General features: G+C 43.1%; 1 protein-coding gene across 1 annotated transcript in view; it reads right to left on the bottom strand.

Annotated features, from left to right (window-relative positions):
- Positions 1 to 691: 691 nt before the first annotated feature.
- The window catches only part of ZNF532 (zinc finger protein 532), a 29,997-nt gene continuing 12,926 nt past the window's right edge, over positions 692 to 17,762 (bottom strand). The window contains exons 4-8 of the mRNA XM_009882040.1: positions 12,641 to 12,803; positions 9,179 to 9,457; positions 4,095 to 4,207; positions 2,227 to 2,374; positions 692 to 1,699 (exon numbers count right to left, since the gene is read on the bottom strand). Coding sequence (XP_009880342.1) covers positions 1,205 to 1,699; positions 2,227 to 2,374; positions 4,095 to 4,207; positions 9,179 to 9,457; positions 12,641 to 12,803 — 1,198 coding nt within the window. The 3' untranslated portion in view covers positions 692 to 1,204. The remainder of the gene's footprint in view (positions 1,700 to 2,226; positions 2,375 to 4,094; positions 4,208 to 9,178; positions 9,458 to 12,640; positions 12,804 to 17,762) is intronic.

Genomic DNA, 17,762 nt, shown 5'->3' with positions numbered 1-17,762 from the left:
CAAGGTATAAAATGCAAAACCAAACCAAAAATATAACTCTCACAGAGAACTATATATGAAAGGGACAGTATGGTACCTTTTTGTACTTTGTGAAAGCGTAACGAGTGCCATCAGGTACGTGTTTGAAACGGCTGAACGAGCTCCGGCGGTCCCTGCTGCAGCCGAAAGCCCCGACTGCACTCACGCAGGCCGGTGCGCTGCTCCTCGGCAGCGGCGGTTGCACGTGACACTGAGCACCGGGACATTTGGCGTTAGCGTACAGAGCTGGGCAATACCGACCCCTGCAGCAAGGGTTAACTAGTTCCTTTCAGTAACCAGAGATAAAGGAAAATACATAATGCTGTGTATTCACTTCTATATAATGTTTAATAAATTACATGACAAAAAACATCATCATTATAAACCTACTCCTCTAAGTACATCTTATTTGTTAAATCCAGAGCAGCCCAGCCCTTCTGTGACAATCTGAGCTTTGATCGCAAGCACCTGATGGCCTGAAAAACCACTTCATGATACGCAGAGTTGTGCAATTATACTTTTCAAAAGTACTTTAGCATTCCAGGGGGTCTGCACCTGTGCCGGTGGTGCCACCTAAAACCAGCACTGCATTTTACGTATGCAGCGGTACTTTTTCTTCTTCTTCTGTTTTTTTGTTGTTTTTTTTTTTTTAAATAGGCAAGTATTTTAAGAGAAAGTTTAAAAGCTTCCTTAGACATTTAGAAGCACAAGTTGTGAGAATTTAAAATCTCCCCTTAGCTGGCTTCCCCTCCCCACTCTCCTCTGGGCACTGCCTTCTGATGCGCTTCCGTTAGCCAAACTTGCTTTCAGAAGCGCTCAAGAAAGAAACAGTTTAAGAGAACCTAAGGAACTGCCCCAGCATTCAGAACTCTGTTTTAAAGAAACTTACTAGAAAAAGAACAGAAACAAAACAGAAAAACCCAAATTTTCCACTAGATACCAATACAAACACATAACAAAGAGTATAAAAGTTATTAGTTTAAATATATACAAACTCTTTTCAACTCAAATACTGCTTCAATGGTTTTGAGGGTATACACAATGAGGTGAGAGGACGCTTTTATGCAGAATATATTGCAACAGCCTGAACAGTACTGTTAACACTATTATACCTTGAGCTTTCCGTAGCAAAAATGTCATTAGTATTCCAATGTGGAGAGAGATTTCTGCGTCCTGAACGATCCGATCACTTTTCAGCCGAACTCATTCTTTTTGACTTAATGAAGGCCATGCCGTGTGTTCTCATGTGAGTGTTTAAGGCCGCTTCAGTTTCAAAAGTCTTTGCACACACCTTGCATCTCCTGTCGGATGCCGTACTGTCAGACGATTCATCCTCGTGATTGGGTTTATTTTCTTGCTGATTATCCTCCCCAGACCCGTTTTGTTTTGCTACTGGCTGAGGCTCCTTCAGCTTATGCACAATGAAGAGATGTCGGGAGAGGGAGACGTGAGACGTGTAGCAGAGTCCACATTCCCTGCACTGGTATGAAGAGCCATCAGATTTATGCTGAGGAATATGTTCATGAAACTGGAGAAGATTTTCTGTTGTAAAGCCACAAACGGCACACTTGTGAACTTTAAAAACATTTATCTTGAGCTTCTTCAATGGCTGAGTGATTGCACCTCGTGGAGGCCTGAACTCCAGGACAGGTTCTTCCAATTTACGCTTTGGACTAGGAACCTAAAAAATGCCATAGAAGGTACATAGTGTAAGCATAAATACACAGCTCTTTCATAACTATTTGTGCCTGGCAAACTTGAAAAACTTCCCTTTGGGAGATTCCAGTACAACTTAGATAAATCCAGTATTTGAAGGTCTCCCCTCAGCCTCCTTCTCTCCAGGCTGAACACCCCCAGTTCCCTCAGCCGCTCCTCACAGGACTTGTGCTCTCGAACACGTAACCTGTAGCTTTTCTACAGCTCTGAGAGGACTTGGCTGCAGAGGTTTTGAAAGGTGCTCTTAAAATGAGCCGCTAAGGGGTAAGTTATATTGGCTGTCATTCAGTGATCAAGCCAAACAGAGAGTCTTTTGAAAAACATGTTCCAGTTCAAGCATGACAGAATTTGTTGCAGGAACCTTCGAGACAATTTCTGGCTCCACTTCACAGAAGATCAGACATGTATGGGATCAAAATACCTGCACCTATCAAAGACGCATACCCACAGAATTTCACTCTCAGTGACTGAAGGAATCTTCAAAGTGATTACCTTTGTGTCTTCTTTTACTTCCCTTTCTTCCATATTGGTCGCTTCAGTCATTTCTTTCACATCAGGGTCTTTAATGCCGTGCATCAACTGAATATGTTTTTCCAACATCAACCGCTTGGTAAAAGTACGTCGTGAATCTGGGCAGTGCCTGCGTAAACACAAAGCAGATGTGCACGGATTCAAATGTCGTGCCTAACAAAAGTCGTGGTGTTCTGAAAAATACGAATAGGACTAGTAAATAAATCCAGACTAGAGTACAATCTATTGAAGACAGCGACAGTATTTTTCCAATCAATTGCACAGGTAAATGTTGTAAGAAAAGGAGCATAAGTACAAAATAAAAGGAGAAATGTTTGAGTAATTTATATTCAGGGCAAATGAGAAGTTCTCTGAAGATAATATCCAAAATGGTACAAAGTGTGAGTCAGAATAAAACCTGGGAGCATCTGAGTTTGTTTCCTGGACCTCTGCTGATATCATCAAACCGCACCTTCTATTAGATGCTTTCCCAAGTTCTCCTTCATTTAAATTTCATAGGGAAAGCAATCCCCTTCCACGTAGGAGGAATGCTAGCTCCAAATGACACTGAATTCTGCATTTGAATCCAAATACTTGGGTAACGGTATTGGATACTCCTTGCAACCAGTAATTCCTCCTCAGCTCCCTCTCCAAGCTCAAACTAACCAGCAGAACACACGTGCCTCTCACAACCCGTGCTTTATTCTCCCCCACAGAACAGCTGCTTCACTCCTAAACCTCTCAGGTGCTTTTGGGAAGTGTGTTTCTCCTGAGCTCCAGTGTTGTCGCACACTGTTCAGGTCTCTGGAGGAGGGATGGCCAAACAAGAACTACAGGGGAGAAGTTAAACTGTAACACTCTCTTTCCGAGCCTCTCTCCTAAATGCTGTTTCCTTTAACTTTCTTAAAAAAAACCCCACGACAATACTGTGGGCGTTCTGAAATGAAGACGGAGAACCACAACAAGCTTTCTGCTCAAAGGGTATGCAAACCCCAGACACTTGCTGCTTGTCATACAGCAAGAGAAAGAGTGTCTCGGCGAGCCAGCTGCTGAAGGCTGGAGAACCAATTAAGAGTACGTTAGAAACAATCTGATGCACGGGCTGTGTCAGGCGACCTCGGAGCAGGGAGACCCGAGGGTACAGAGCACTGTTGGCATGCCACGCTATGCACGGCGGGCGCAAGTTTCCTCGTGCCTTCCACAACACAGCAGAGATCACGCTACGGCCGAGAAGGGACTGTTAAGATCTCAGCTGCAGAGAACGGCCACAGCTCACAGCTTCCTTTGCAGAACTTCAAACTCAGTCCCGCAGCATGCAAATACATACAAACCTATGAATGCAGAGATGCAACAGAAAGTTTGTATTAGGTATCTTATCTGACTGACACAGATTTTTCTATTAAACTACGCGTCGTCTCTCCAGCCACTTAAACATCACTAAGGATTTTCAGACATTACACGCTGCCTTACGTATGTAGAAACCCCACTACAAATACTGGCTTTTGTAGCTTAGAAGAGCGGGTAGTATATTTGAGAGACTATTGAAAACCAAGTTCCCCACTGCAGAACTACCAGCCGTGCAAACCCTCAGCTCAGTTAGGTTTCAGATTTGCTTGCCAAAGCCCTGCAAGACAGCAGAGCAGCCTTTATGTACGTGCATTCTCAGCAGCCTGCTACGTCTTCTGCGTGCAGGATAGCCGGGACAGCTTGGCCTGGCTATGTATCTAGAGACCCGATTCATCTGAATGAACGGGACATTGGCTTTTATACAATCAAGAAAAGAAATTCAACAAATAAAAGTTTTTTGTTGGTCTGTATTCTGTTTCTAAATAAATAAACGTAGAACTTACGAGCACGTATAAACCTTCCTAATGCCTTTGTGCTTGATACGATTGTGACGACATAGACTATGGGACGAACTGAAAGATTTGTCACACTGTCGACACGGATGTTTCTTCATTTGCTTAAAAAAAAGAAGAAGAATACATTAATTTAAAAAGCTCAGTAAAAGTAGTGTATGTGTCAAACCTTTTACTAATAGGAAAGAAACATCACTTACCAGTGTCTGGAACTGCGTCTTCAAGAACACACCACTCCTACAGCAACACTGCAGAAGCCAGAGGACCTGGACCTCTTTGAAAGCAGTGTGGCCAGCGTGAGCTACACACACAGCTATCACCAGTTGTAAACTGGTGTCACAGGCTGTGGATGAAGAGAATTTCTTCCACCAAAGAAGCAGGGAAGATCGGTGGATTATTTCTGGATCAGTAAAGGCAGTACGGTGAGAGATTTGCTTTCACTATAACGTAACCTTTCCCTTCCCATCACCAAACTACGTCTGCAGTTGCTGACTGAGAGCGCTTATCAGTCACCTACAAGGAGGGGTGAAGAACTCAAAGTATGGTCCGATGCCAACTTGAGGACCATCTGTTTGGGGAATTCCGTGGGGTTTATATTACAGTTTGTTACGTGGAAGGAGAAAGAAAAGGAAGGAAGCTGAAAAGGGTGGAGTGGTCTCCCTCTATGTCATTCCAGCTGAACATGGCCGCAGGAGCTCTAGTACCTGAAGAAGTAACTCCAAAACTCTCCAAAATTGCGGACTGTACAAGCCCCAGGAATAAATGGCCTGGTCCTGCCCCTTACATTCCATCAGTCCTAGAACTCAGATCAAACGGCATGTCTTATCAACCCGAGTAGTTTCATACAACCAGTCAAGTATCTAGAAGGAAAATCACGTTCCCCAGACCGCTTTTTCCTGCTCTAGCAGCAATCGTAGTTTTCCTTCATAGTGTCAACAACATTCTCTTTCCTGCATTTATTGGGAAACTGAAAAGAAAAAATTATTCTACTATTCCAACTGAGGCCACTGAGCAAAAGACTTGAAATTGGACCCTTCTTGACTCTTCTGGAGAGTCCATCCGAGATCTGTCCCTGTGTTTCAAAGCACTCAATGGCAAAGATTTTCTTCACCGAATAATGTAAAGGGTTTGGCTCACATATTCTTACCTTCTGAGGAAGTGACAAATTCCCAAACAATGGAGATGCACAATAATCCACATGGCCATTTTAATATGACACGAGTCATCCTCAGGTGCCTAATATTAATCAATAATAATAATAATAATATAAAAAAGAATTTTCAATCCTAAATACTCAAGCCATATAGAAATGCTTCGGGAACTGAAAAACATCCATCTTTTATTTGTGCTCCGAGTGCTGAACTTTTATGTTGATGTTCGTATTCTCTCTAATGGCTACATTGCTCAGGAACAGCTGCAGCCAAGACAGCGGAGACCTGTAGAGGTGATGTTGTTACTGAAAATTATCATTTACTGCAAAGTTTGGAGGGAACGGTGGAAGGTTTGCACACGGGAAAAAGTGATGTCTGGAATGGCTAAAGGAGTAAGAGCTGTTACAGAGAGATGAGAGACCTTTTGCTATCAGGATCAAAATCACACGGAGTGTGGGGGAAGGAAAGAAAAGCAGTTTTGAAAGGTCATTCGTGCAAATGTGAAGCAGCCCATTAGGAAACACGATATGGTAATTTTATTTGGGCTAGTCAACTTAATGCTGGTAGAGGTGCAGTAGCGTTCAACCTAGACTTCCTTTTCACGTCTAAAGGCCAATTAAAACAAAGGGAAATCAACATATTTCGCTCTGAAGCTGCTGAAGGTGAGAACCTTACAGCGTGTGCACACAGTGCATGCTCATTCATGCTAACGCATTAATCAATACGTCTTGCAGGCCAGTTTAGGCAGTATGCTTCTGACTGCAATGCTCTGGGAAGAATTTATAAAATAAAATAATGTGAAGTTCTAGTAGGGCTTCTACCCAGAAACAGCCCTGCGCCACGCTGTACAAACACACAAGCTCAACCACGGCAGCCCCCGTACCTTTGCCGAGGACAGTGCCCAGCGCGGACGCCCCGAGCCCTTAGTCAGGAAAGCAGCAGGAGGACTGTGCAGTAGGACCCAGTCCCTCTTGGAGCACCAGGGGCATTACTAGGGGCACATCCACGACACTACACTCATTCTAAATTTGTTGGGAAGATTCTGCATAAAGACCCAAATAAGATTTTGGATGGGTTTGGTTCTGTGATGGCAGCCAGACCCAAAAGAACTCAAAAATCCGTTCTGTAATAAGGTGCAGGATGACCCGTTGTACAGCATCCTATCTTTACAGGAAGAAAGAGGATGTTCAATTGGATGCACAGCACGTCGGAATTGGTAAAGCAATTCCTGATTAGAAAGCATCTGTCCTTTCCCAAACGCACTTACACACACGTCGTAGGAAGCTCAGCGTCTGTCGACCTGGCCGAGCGCAGACACGCACGATCTAGTGTCAAGCCGGGAGTCGTGCAGAGTTGTCAGAACCACGCTTTGTCAGGGCTATTAACATTTATTATTTTATTTAAAACAGCACTTTTAAGATTAGGCAGAGTCTCACACCAAGATGGCGACAAATGTTCCTACCCTACAGCTGGCTTACCTTCAACCAGCTCAGGAAGAGGATACAGAAAACGGGAATCTGTCTGTGTAGACATTTCCCAATCGGGTCTGGAAACTGAAGAATCTGTCCAAAGAGGATACACATGGCAATACCTCTCCTATGAATACCTCTGAATAATCCAGCCTGGGGTCAGCTAAGAAGGGTTACAGCTCCAGACTTTCACTCTCATCCTGCAAAAGCAGCAATTAGAAGTGAATAGCTCCTGAATTGCTTAATAAAAGTTTTTAACAAACATTCTCCATAGATCAACTTAGAGCATTTAATCCACACCTATCATTCTTAAGATAGCGACATTCTTATGGAGTTGCACCTCTATTCATTTTAATATAGATACGCCTCCTCTGTTATCTGAGGAACCGCCGGAATAGGGACAAAAAATAGCACATCAAAGCAAGCAATGAAACAGGCCTTTAGGCCAGTTTCTGACTGCAACAACTATCTAATATTTCGTAATAAGGGCTGTTCCTGAGGTAACGCTGCACATTCTTATTAAACATCAGAGACAGACAGATACGTATTTAAAGCTAACATTTAGAAAGCATTATCAATGTGTTATTAACCTTCCTTTACAGGCCCTCTGCCACTTTGCGGTAGATGTGATCAGACTGGACATCCCTCTCTAGCTCACTCTGAAGGACAGTTTCATAGGGAGGTCGTGCTGTTTTCTTTTGAAGAACTGCATCGATGTAAAATGCATCTGGTCGTAACTTATTTCTGTTTGCCACAAAAAGCACTGACTGGGTTAATATTCGGACTAACAGGCAAAACAGAGTGGACCAACAGTTTATATGCTGCTAAAGAGACTGATTTTGACAGAAAATTGAACTGTGATTGTATGAGTGTCACAAGATCAGAAACAAGTACTCCGTGCATAGGCATGCCGCAGGGACTGTAACACGTTCTATGGAGTTTCTTTATCGACACTACCCAGCAGAAGTGTCAGGAATATACCTGCTAGGCTTGAAACTGAGCAACTAACAGTGCCTCCGTGACTTCAATGGACAGAAATGCAAAAGCGGTCTTTTAAAGCAACTGGAGAAATCAAATGGAGACCACATGATCTCAGCTGTTTGTCTGCTTTTCAGGCCCTCGAGCTGTAAAAGGAGAACCAGGTAAAAGAAACTGTAGTTCTGTGAATCATAAGCCTTTGGTTTTGTGTGTTTCGTTCCAAGGGGGACTGGCAAGGTAGTTACGGGACTCTACAGCAGGAGAGCTGAAAGAGTAGAGTGGGAGCTACGTGAAAGGAGAAACACAGCAACAGTCTCCTGCCAGGCAGGCTCGGGTGCTATTTGCTTGAAGTTGTCCTAAGAGAACTGGAGATGACACTCAGTAGTCCGGCGTTTTCAGCTTTTCCATAAAATGCTTATAAACCGAGTAAAATAATTTGCACAACAGCCTTAGAGATGAGCACTGTAATCTGAAGGGACACAGAAACCTCTGGAAACGTGCTATCATTTATTATAGCACATCAGCATCCCGAAAACGGCAGATTTTCACTCGGGATGATTCTTCTCCATTTAGGCAAAGAAGTCTGTTATCCCTTCCAGTTCTGCTCTTTCTGCAGTGCAGCACAGTACATTAGTTTAATTCCCTGCTTCCCCGCTGAGAAACGACTCGGCCAATTTCCACTAGCACGCAGCGAAGGGCGGGACTGGGGAGCAGAGGAGCGCCGTGTGTCAGCACCGCGCGGGACCTTGCTGCAGTCCGTCTCAGACCAGCTAAGCAGGGTCCATCCGAGGATCGGGGGCGCTCTGCCTACCTGCCGGTCTTCTCAATTTCATTTCACTGGAAAAGCTATGGGATGCAGCAAGGACACCCAGCTGTCCTTCTGCTGACTTGAGAATACAGCATTCCCGTATTTCACTTCCAATACATTTTAAGTAAGCTATCTCAAATCCAGCTGGTTTAAATACAAAATTCAGCGTGTTCAACTCGGCTGACTTGTGGCTGAACCTACAAGTGTAAGATTAGAGCAACGGCTCGACCTCAGAGTGAGTCTACCTTTAAAATGAAATGCTGTTTGGCACTCATTGGGCCGACCCCGTTCCCTGAGTCTAACAGTTAATGAATTTTAAAGAGGGAGAGGGAACTGAGAAGGCCCAAAGGAAAAAATAAGAACCTGGATCAGGTTAGATGACTCGGACAAAATACTGGAACATCTTTCACTCTTCCCATCTTGAAATTTTGGTACTGGATGAACAAGCCTACAATTAAGTAAGAGTGTGTGGATTTTCTCAGTAGAACTACGTAGAAAATGACAAAAACTAAGCAGCCAAAGAGAGAAAGACGAAACAGATATAAGAACAAAGAAGAGTAACGATGGAACTTAAAGGAATTATTTGCAAAACACAACCAAATTTGGAAAGCAATGACTTCATATTTCAGGTGTGATTCACTTTTTTGTAACTGAATATTATTCGTTTACCTTTCCATGTTCTTTCCTCATGTGAGAGATGTAAACGTCTCTCTGAGTGAAGAGCCTATCACACTCCCAACACGTCCAGCCAGGATTAGCCACTTTTTTAGGCTCTGCTTTCTTCATGGGAGACGGAGATTTCTTCTCCAACTTTTCTGTTCCATTGACAGATTTTGTGTCCTCTTTGTTGTGACTGGCTGAGTTCTGAGTTGTGGGTTTAGTACTGAGAGGCAGATTTATCCCCAGGTTTGGTGGCCCCTCAACACTTTTCAAAGTTCCATGCATAGACTACAACAAAAGAGAAAAAAAAAAAGTACAAAACTAACATATACAGTTGTATTGACAAAATGCAAAGACCCTCTGAATCGGAAGTCATTTACTTCATCACACTATCATCAGAACACATTCTTAATTAAAGAAACACAATTAAGTAAAGGCAAGGCCTAGCATAAAGAGAAATTAGCCAACACCACTAACAGACAGCACCCATAGCTAAAGAGAAGTGTTCTTCAGTGGCTAGACCTTTTCACCGAAAAAAAAAAAGAGACTTTTCAGGTTAAGTTTAAATTGTTGTTTAATAGGGAGGAAAAAAGGGCTCAAGAGGTACTTTATGTTAAGCTTAATTTCTTGCCTTACTTACCTAACATAGTTAGTTGAACATCCTCATTTCAAACTACATGACTAGGGATTTCCAAGAAGAAAAGGTTCACACTGAGAAATTTTCACTTGGCATGTTGGTAGATAGACAAGAAAAGGCAACTATGGGAAGATCGGGCAACTATATTGTTTAGGATATTAATATTTTATGCCGAGGCTGAGTTAAGCCCTGTCTTACTCCATGCTCAGGTTATGAGCCCCCTGACTTAGGGCTATGCTGCTAACAGTCCCGAGAAGCAAAGGTGTGCAGGGCTGATAGGGACCAGGGGACAGCCAAGAGGTGTCCAACAAGCTGTTCTCAAGCTCGCCGCAGCTCTTAGGTAGTGACGCTTCCTCGCCAATTTATTTCTAGACTTTAAGTAAACCACCAGTAAGAAGGGAAGAACTCTTCCACCTCCTCCTTCCCCAATTCTGGAGCCGGTGTCGTATGCTGGTGTGATACCTGAGCCTACCAAAACGATGACTAGTTCAGGAAGACCCAGGCTCCAGCTACGTGTCTGACTTCCATACACGAACGTGGGCACAACAGGAGTGAGCAGGGCTCTGGGCCAACAACGATGACTGCGGCCCAGGCGTCACGCTCTGTTGAACACAGATCCCACTATCAAGCTCTCTTTCACATCTGAAAGACTAGCCATCCCAAACATAATTCTTTTTCCTACAAATAATCTCAGAAACAAAAAAACATTCAATACGTTCTTGAGTCTGAGAATGTAAGAATACAAATCTGATACTCCAGTATAATACTTCACTACGAAGTCCTTTTGTAAAGCCTGTGGCTTTTGGGACTACACGCTGGCTCTACAGCAAATATCAACCTGATCTGTAGAACACGTTCTTCCATTTAATAACTTTTTTTAAAAAAGCCAGTTATTTAAAAAACTAAAATGTTATTAAAAAGCAAAGCACACAGGACCAACTGCCTGGCTCTGAGAACAAACAAGTTGTGCAGTGAAGGAGGAGGTTGCCGTTAGTATCCCACTGCACCGGGACAAGAAGCACGGGGTGGGGGAAAGGAGGTTCCTGTACTTCCAGGCAACTGAAGTTTGACGGCTTAACTTGTCGGCATGTAAAACGGTAGTGCACAGATTTCTAAACACCTTCTAAATATAATACTTGAAATTTAATTTCTCATTTGAAAACTAAAAAAAAAGCATTAAAGCATAACATGGAGTCACAGTGATCCCAGCAGATATCACCAGCAGAACAGGGAGTGCTACACGTCCAGTCCAGCCCTTCACCCCCTGTTCTCACTGCCCGTTAGAGATGTTCCTGTAGCCAGCCGTTACGGGAAAACGAGACATACATTTTGCCAAGAAGAAACGTTCACATCTGCAGGAGTTACTCTAGGTTATTTTTTGTAGCTTTAAGTAACCTCCTTCTGAGCTTCTGTCTGTCCCTTTCTGTTCTATTTTCATCCAGATCTCCTGTGCCTTGATGGTTTACGTCTAGCCATACCAAACTATTACTTTTTGTGCAGCTGGGCTGAGCTCTGCCCCTGTCTGGCACTCGTCCTCTCCCCAAGTCCTTTTCTGTTTTTATCTATACCCTGTTACTGGTTTTTTCATTTCCCCTTAACTGAAGTCCAATTTATACTTTTCTGCTGCTGCGCCTACTACTATACACACATCCTAAATGTAAAACACTAGCAATCCTGAATAAAAGCAGTAATACTGTTCCTGCACGCCTATGTTCTAATCCCCTAATTTTATTCTCAAAAATGTCTGAATCATTTATAGTGAAACATGCTAAAAAAATACTCGTTGTAAGTACAAATACTGTCTTGGAACAGTAAAGCCAAGAGAGGACCATTTAAGGTATCTGGCATAAACGTGAGATGACTCTTATAGTAAACACGAACAAGTTCAGAAACAAAGGAAATACCCAGTCCTTGTATTTCTGAATGTTTAAGACTGGCCTTAAGACCAACTGTTTTTTCAAGACTTGCGATCTTGTTTTCAACACAACTTCACAGTTGAGACTAAAATGCAGAACGATGGTTTCAGCAGACAAGAACAATGTCTGGTTTTCCACTACTCCATATACAAATTTTACTACCTCTTACGTGTCACTGCAAGAGAAACCCACTGAACTAAGAGCCACCTTTCTGGATTGCAATACTTCGCAAAGCTGTAAATACCTTCAGCTGTTACCAGGCGCCCAATCTTGTGAATAAGGCATAAGAAATTTCAGCACTGCTAACAGATTTGGGATATATACGAGAAAGTAACACGGTTTAAGGTTATTTATGAGAAAACGCAGGTCAGGTTTTTTTCAAAGCATGTATGTGCTCATGTTTGTATGCAAACACACACACAAATAACCTCTGCGTCTATCAAGAAACATACTTGTTTCTACCGGTGAATTCGGAACATCAAAGGTTTGATTTTATAACGTACTCCGCATTCTCAGCTCCTACCACTGCAATAATACTTAGAACACTGTAAATAAGGGTCAATACTTATTAGGATGGGACTAACTTCACTACACCCATTACTATTATTGTTACCCGTTATTACCCAAAACGACCTACTGAATGCAACGCACTGAGATATTCCTAGCACACCCAAACCCAACATTGACACAGAAAAACTGAGTTAGCGATTACATCACAGATACACCGAAGACCATACAAAATATAACATTTTAACATATGAAAACATTATTCACAGGTTACTCTTTTGGAATTATTAACGTCTCTCTCTTTAAGCAGTCGTCTTGTTATTCTGTGCCTTTCTACAGTATTTTCTCACAGCATATATATTGCAAGACACACGGTATCTACAAAGGAAACAAGAGAAGATGCCTACACACCTTGATATGATCCATCATAAGCTGTTTCTGTGCATATAGAAGAGAACAGTCTGGACACTTGAAAACAGACACCTTCTGGTTTTCAATGTGCTGATCAAAGTGGCGATAGAGCAAAGGTTGTAGAGTAAACACAGTGTCACACATAGAGCATTTATATATTATTCTAAAAACAGAAGTACAATAAACAATGTCAGTCATGTTGATGATCTACTTGCAAGAATCATGACGTTAACTTTGTTTCTCAGCAGAGATAAGATCTGACATGTTTAAGTAATCATTTCATGCTGCCTGAAAAAAGTTAAAATTAAACTAATTCAAAACATCCTCCAATTTCAAAATATGGGAGCAGCAGAAAAAAACAGGAGAATAGAAAAAAAAATCATTAAAAAGTGCAAACAAGAAGCCAGAAAACAACAGCATATGCCAGTTACATATATACAACACCAACATCTGCACAGGATACTCTGAAAGTTAAATGTCTGCAGTTTCTGAACTCACATTATACCTAAAGAACAATATACCTGTTTCAGGTTGGCAAAGGCAACATGTTTTAAGGGAGTGATTGATTCCATCATATACACTTCAAGATAATTTTTTTTTTTGGTAATGTACATGGCTTTGAACCTCCTGAATGCCAAGCCTAGACTCTGTCAATGCTCTGAAGCTGAAACTTCTCAGGATGGTATTTCCCAGTTTCGGAGGTACAAGCCTTTAAGAGTCTGTCTTTCGAAGCAATGTAGAGAGAGCACCAAAACTCCAACTTCCTCTTTCAGAGCGTATGCGACTTCTGAAATCAGCTGCCTCAATCTCCCGTTCTGATAGGCACTATCCCAATAAAAAGTGTAACAAAAGCTATTTATATTTTAGCAGCTGTGTAACTGGTGAAGCAATGCATTATTAATATAATTTCAAAAGTGCTTTAGAAATAGATATACTCATTATCAAAGAACTAGGCAAGTACTGGACACTAAAAGCAGTGAAAATTAGTATGATAGCCAAAATTCTGTATCGCAAAATCCTACGAACATTATTAAACAATCTGAAAATAGTTGTATTTTTAACAGATCCTTGTCAAGTGTCTGTCCAACAGGACACAAGGAAACCAGAAACATAATCCTCTGATCCAACTGCTGCAGCAACTACTACGTGACAATAGGTTGAAGCTCGTTCCATTTTGCTGCTGATTTTATAATGAAAAGTGTAGTTTCAATTGCATTCCAGGTAATTATTAACTTGATAGATTGCTTGTTGGGTTTGCTTATCTGGATGTATGACTGCATTAAGAATCATTTCCCTGGCAACTAAAGGTGAGTAACGAGATTAGTCATTCCACCTGCAACCCTTTAATGTATCTGTTCATAATTAGTGAATAATTCTACTCTTTCAGAAACATCCCACTTCTTTTTAACTTGGAAAATGAATGAAAGGAAATAACACGTGAAAGGAAAGTAACAAAGAAATTAGCGATAGATCACGAGATGCGAGAGAAATGGACTCCACACGCCATCGGTAGCGGCAGTACTTCAGAAGGAGTTCAGCTAATCTGGAGGAACCCACCAACCGGTGCTCGGCGAAACGCCTCTTCCTAATCCTGTCCATCAGAGCCTGATCTCTGTCCTAACGAGAGACTTTCCATTAAAAAGCCCAACATGAACAAACCCTGCTTGTTGGAATGCTGAATTTTCTCACTATCCACAGAAGCGTCCCAAGTCCTTTCCACATCCCCCCAAGCAGTCAGCATCAACAGCACGTTGTGCGAGAGCTCTAAAGGCCACTCTGCGCTGACACGACAAGAAAAGGGACATTGCTTCTATGGCCAAGCCACTCAGTGAGTCCAAATATTCAGAATAATGAAGAACAGTACACTTAATCATATTAACTACAAAAAGTACTCCGTCCAGAAGCGAGGAAGCGCCGAGCCTCATCACTAACCAAGCAGGCAAACACGCCGAGGCACAAGACCGGGTCGCAGCCTCGTCCCTGGCAGGGCGATGTGCACCCTTCTGGTTCACTGCTCGCATACCACCGCTACCATCCCGAGTCCCGGCAGCCGAGCAGTCGATCCCATGGCTAGGTGCTAGAGAGACATGAGTAACGTTCTATTGTTCCATCTTAGCGAGAGGTCAATAAAGACTGGCAGGATTAAAAATAATTCTCTGATTATTTCATGATGTATATTTCTCTTAGAACCGTACCTTGCAAATAAAATTAGACACAAGATATTAGAAAACCGGCTTTATCGTCTGTGGTGGAACTAGACAGTTGTCTCAGCTGGAATGAGTTCAGCTCTGTGGTATATACATTTATCATCGCAGGGCTACATTATTTAATCAAATAAACTACGATCTACTATATGCTTCAGATTCTTACTGTACCTAAAGCAAGGAACAGAAGACTACAGAATGGCTGAGGTTGGAAGGGAGCCCTTGAGGCCATCTAGCGAAACCCCTGCTCAAGCAGGGTCAGCCAAAGCAGGCTGCCCAGGACCCCGTCCAGTTTCAAATGTCTCCACAGACTGAGACTTCACAGCCTCTGGGCTACCCGTTCCAGTGTCTGACCCGCCTCACACACCAGTAGGGTCCTCCTGAGCCTTCTCCTCTCCAGGCTGAACAGTCCCAGCTCCCTCAGCCTCTACTCACCTGAGAGATGCTCCTGTCCTTTGTGCATCTTAGTGTGCCTTTGCTGGACTTGCTGCAGTACATCCGTGTCTCTCTCACACTGGGGACCCAGCGCTGGGCCAGTACGGCCACGCTGCCCCTGCGAGGACCACCTTCCTCGACCTGCTGGCACTGCTCTCCCCGAGCCCTGAATGACCACGTCCCCCAGTAACACAGCACTCTCGAGCCCTGACAGGAGAAAGTGAATCTGCTACAAAAAAACCTGACACCTTTCTAAATTTATCACATATAAAAATGATATCTCTCTAAAACCAGTAAGAGCTGAATATGTGTATTTTCTATGTAAGCTAAAAGACTTCACTCTGTTTTCACAGAAGCACAAGTACTAGCTGGTAGAGATCCAAATTTCAGACAGGTCTCTGGGAAAAGACTGTGCGCTGGTGCGAATGTGACCAGGTACCTAACAGTACCGGTTGTGACTATGCACGCTTCGAGCATTTCTTTCAGTCACATCGAAAGCGTGACTTTCAAACCTAAATACAAGCGTGATTCTCAAACCTAAATACGTGCAACCGAGTACGTTGGTTTGTTTTACAACTGAAGTAGTCAGCATTTAACACAGAACAGCTTAAAACCCTGTCCAAAGCTTAAAGGCCGTTACGCTTATTCGGGACATCATTTCTAACCACCCCAGCCCCACGCGACCCTGGCGCAAGGCAGGCAGTGCAACTGCACCCACGCCGCCCCGACCGCTCCTGCCCCTCAGCGCGCACCACAACAGGCACGGCACCCGCTCCTTCCCACTGCTCAGCCCCCGGGCGAGCAAATTCGCTTCTTATCTTAGCATACATACAGACGTTATCTCGCAGGACAATACTTTCATACCACATAAAAGATATTTAGCGTTTTGAAAGCTTCTGCGCGAGAGTACGGTATTTCTTCTTCCCGTGCTTTTTTTCTCTAAAATAACGGTACTTGTGGGATAAAATACTTTGCACCAATAATACAGTATATATCCATAATTTGGCTTGAGAAACAAGAATTTCTCCAATATCCAAAAAGAGATCAGCCATAAAAAATATCTTAGTGCAATTCCTACGAAGCTACACTGTTAGGTGAAGAACCAAAATCCCACGTAAGCTTTGGTTTCCCATAAAACCCACGTAGCATCTTTGTGAAGCTCTCTCCGGTAGCATACCTAAGTTGAAAGGCAAGACAGCCATCCGTTTCCCTATATTAAAATAATCTAATTTCATCCCACTGAGAATCACTGCACAGAAACTTCATTTTTCATACACCAAATAGTTTACTGTATCTGTTCTGAAACAACCATTTGTAATGTAATTGTAAATCGCACAGTTCCAGTAAATGCCAGAGGCACGCAGCCATTTACCCAGCGAGCCCAATTCCTGTAAACAAACCAGTGTGACCCAGTGAAGAGTCCCTCGGGACTGGCCTGGCCTCAGCCCGCTTGCGGGACAGAAGAAGTACACCTTCCCCAGCCGCCCTGACGAGCTGACACTCGGGGCCGTGTTTTGGGCTGCACCGCTCAAGAAAGACATGGAAAGACTGGAGAGGGTCCAAACATACTAAGATGATCACGGGGCTGGAGAACCTGCCCCATGAGGAAAGACTGAAGGAGTCGGGGCTCTTCTCCCTGGAGAAGAGAAGGCTCAGGGGGACCTCATCACAGCGCTCCAGTACTTAAAGGGTGGCTACAAAGAGGACAGAGGGTCTCTCGTCATGAGGAGCCACACAGAGAAGACAAGGGGCAATGGGTACAAGTTGCACCAGGAGAGGTTTCATCTTGATACAAGAAAGAGATTTTTTACAGAGAGAACGATCATTCACTAGAACAATCTCTCCAGGGACGTGGTGGAGTCCCCATCACTGGAGGCTTTCAAGACACGTTGGACAGGGTGCCAGACAAATCTCGGCTCAGCTCCCTTTCCCACCAAAGCCTGGACCTGACCACCCTTCGAGGTCCCTTCCAACCTGGGCTGTTCTGTGAATTTAACACAGAACATTACAGCACATAAACCAGAATTTGAGCAATGTCACAAGCGTTTAATGTCAACTTGACCAAGGTATGTGAGAAATATCCGAAACCAACTAATTTGAACAACAAAACCATTTCCTTTTTAAATTGCTACTGAGCAGCAGAAATGCATGTAGTTAATTCCGAGGAAAACCGCAGGTCCCGATAGCTTGAAACAGACCTTATTAAACGGTGAAACAGCAGCCAACGCGAGCATCTTGAGTGCTGGTGGCAACACCGTACCACCTACAGATGCTCGTGGAATGGAAACATAGAACTCCAAACACTGTGGAGGCTGGAAAAATCCTACTAGTCACTCTGCATGCATTTAAGACAGCATCTTGATTAAAACTGGCAAATTTAAAGAATACACAGCTTCTTAAGAGAAGCACTCAATTATGAATTCTACAATTCATTACAACACAATAGTACTTCGTAAAATTTTACTTTAGTCTTTTTATAATCA

The sequence above is a fragment of the Charadrius vociferus genome, unplaced genomic scaffold, assembly GCF_000708025.1.
Source record: "Charadrius vociferus isolate BGI_N301 unplaced genomic scaffold, ASM70802v2 scaffold743, whole genome shotgun sequence".
In the NCBI taxonomy this organism is placed as follows: Eukaryota; Metazoa; Chordata; class Aves; order Charadriiformes; family Charadriidae; genus Charadrius; species Charadrius vociferus.
This window is presented reverse-complemented; position numbering and strand designations above follow the sequence as displayed.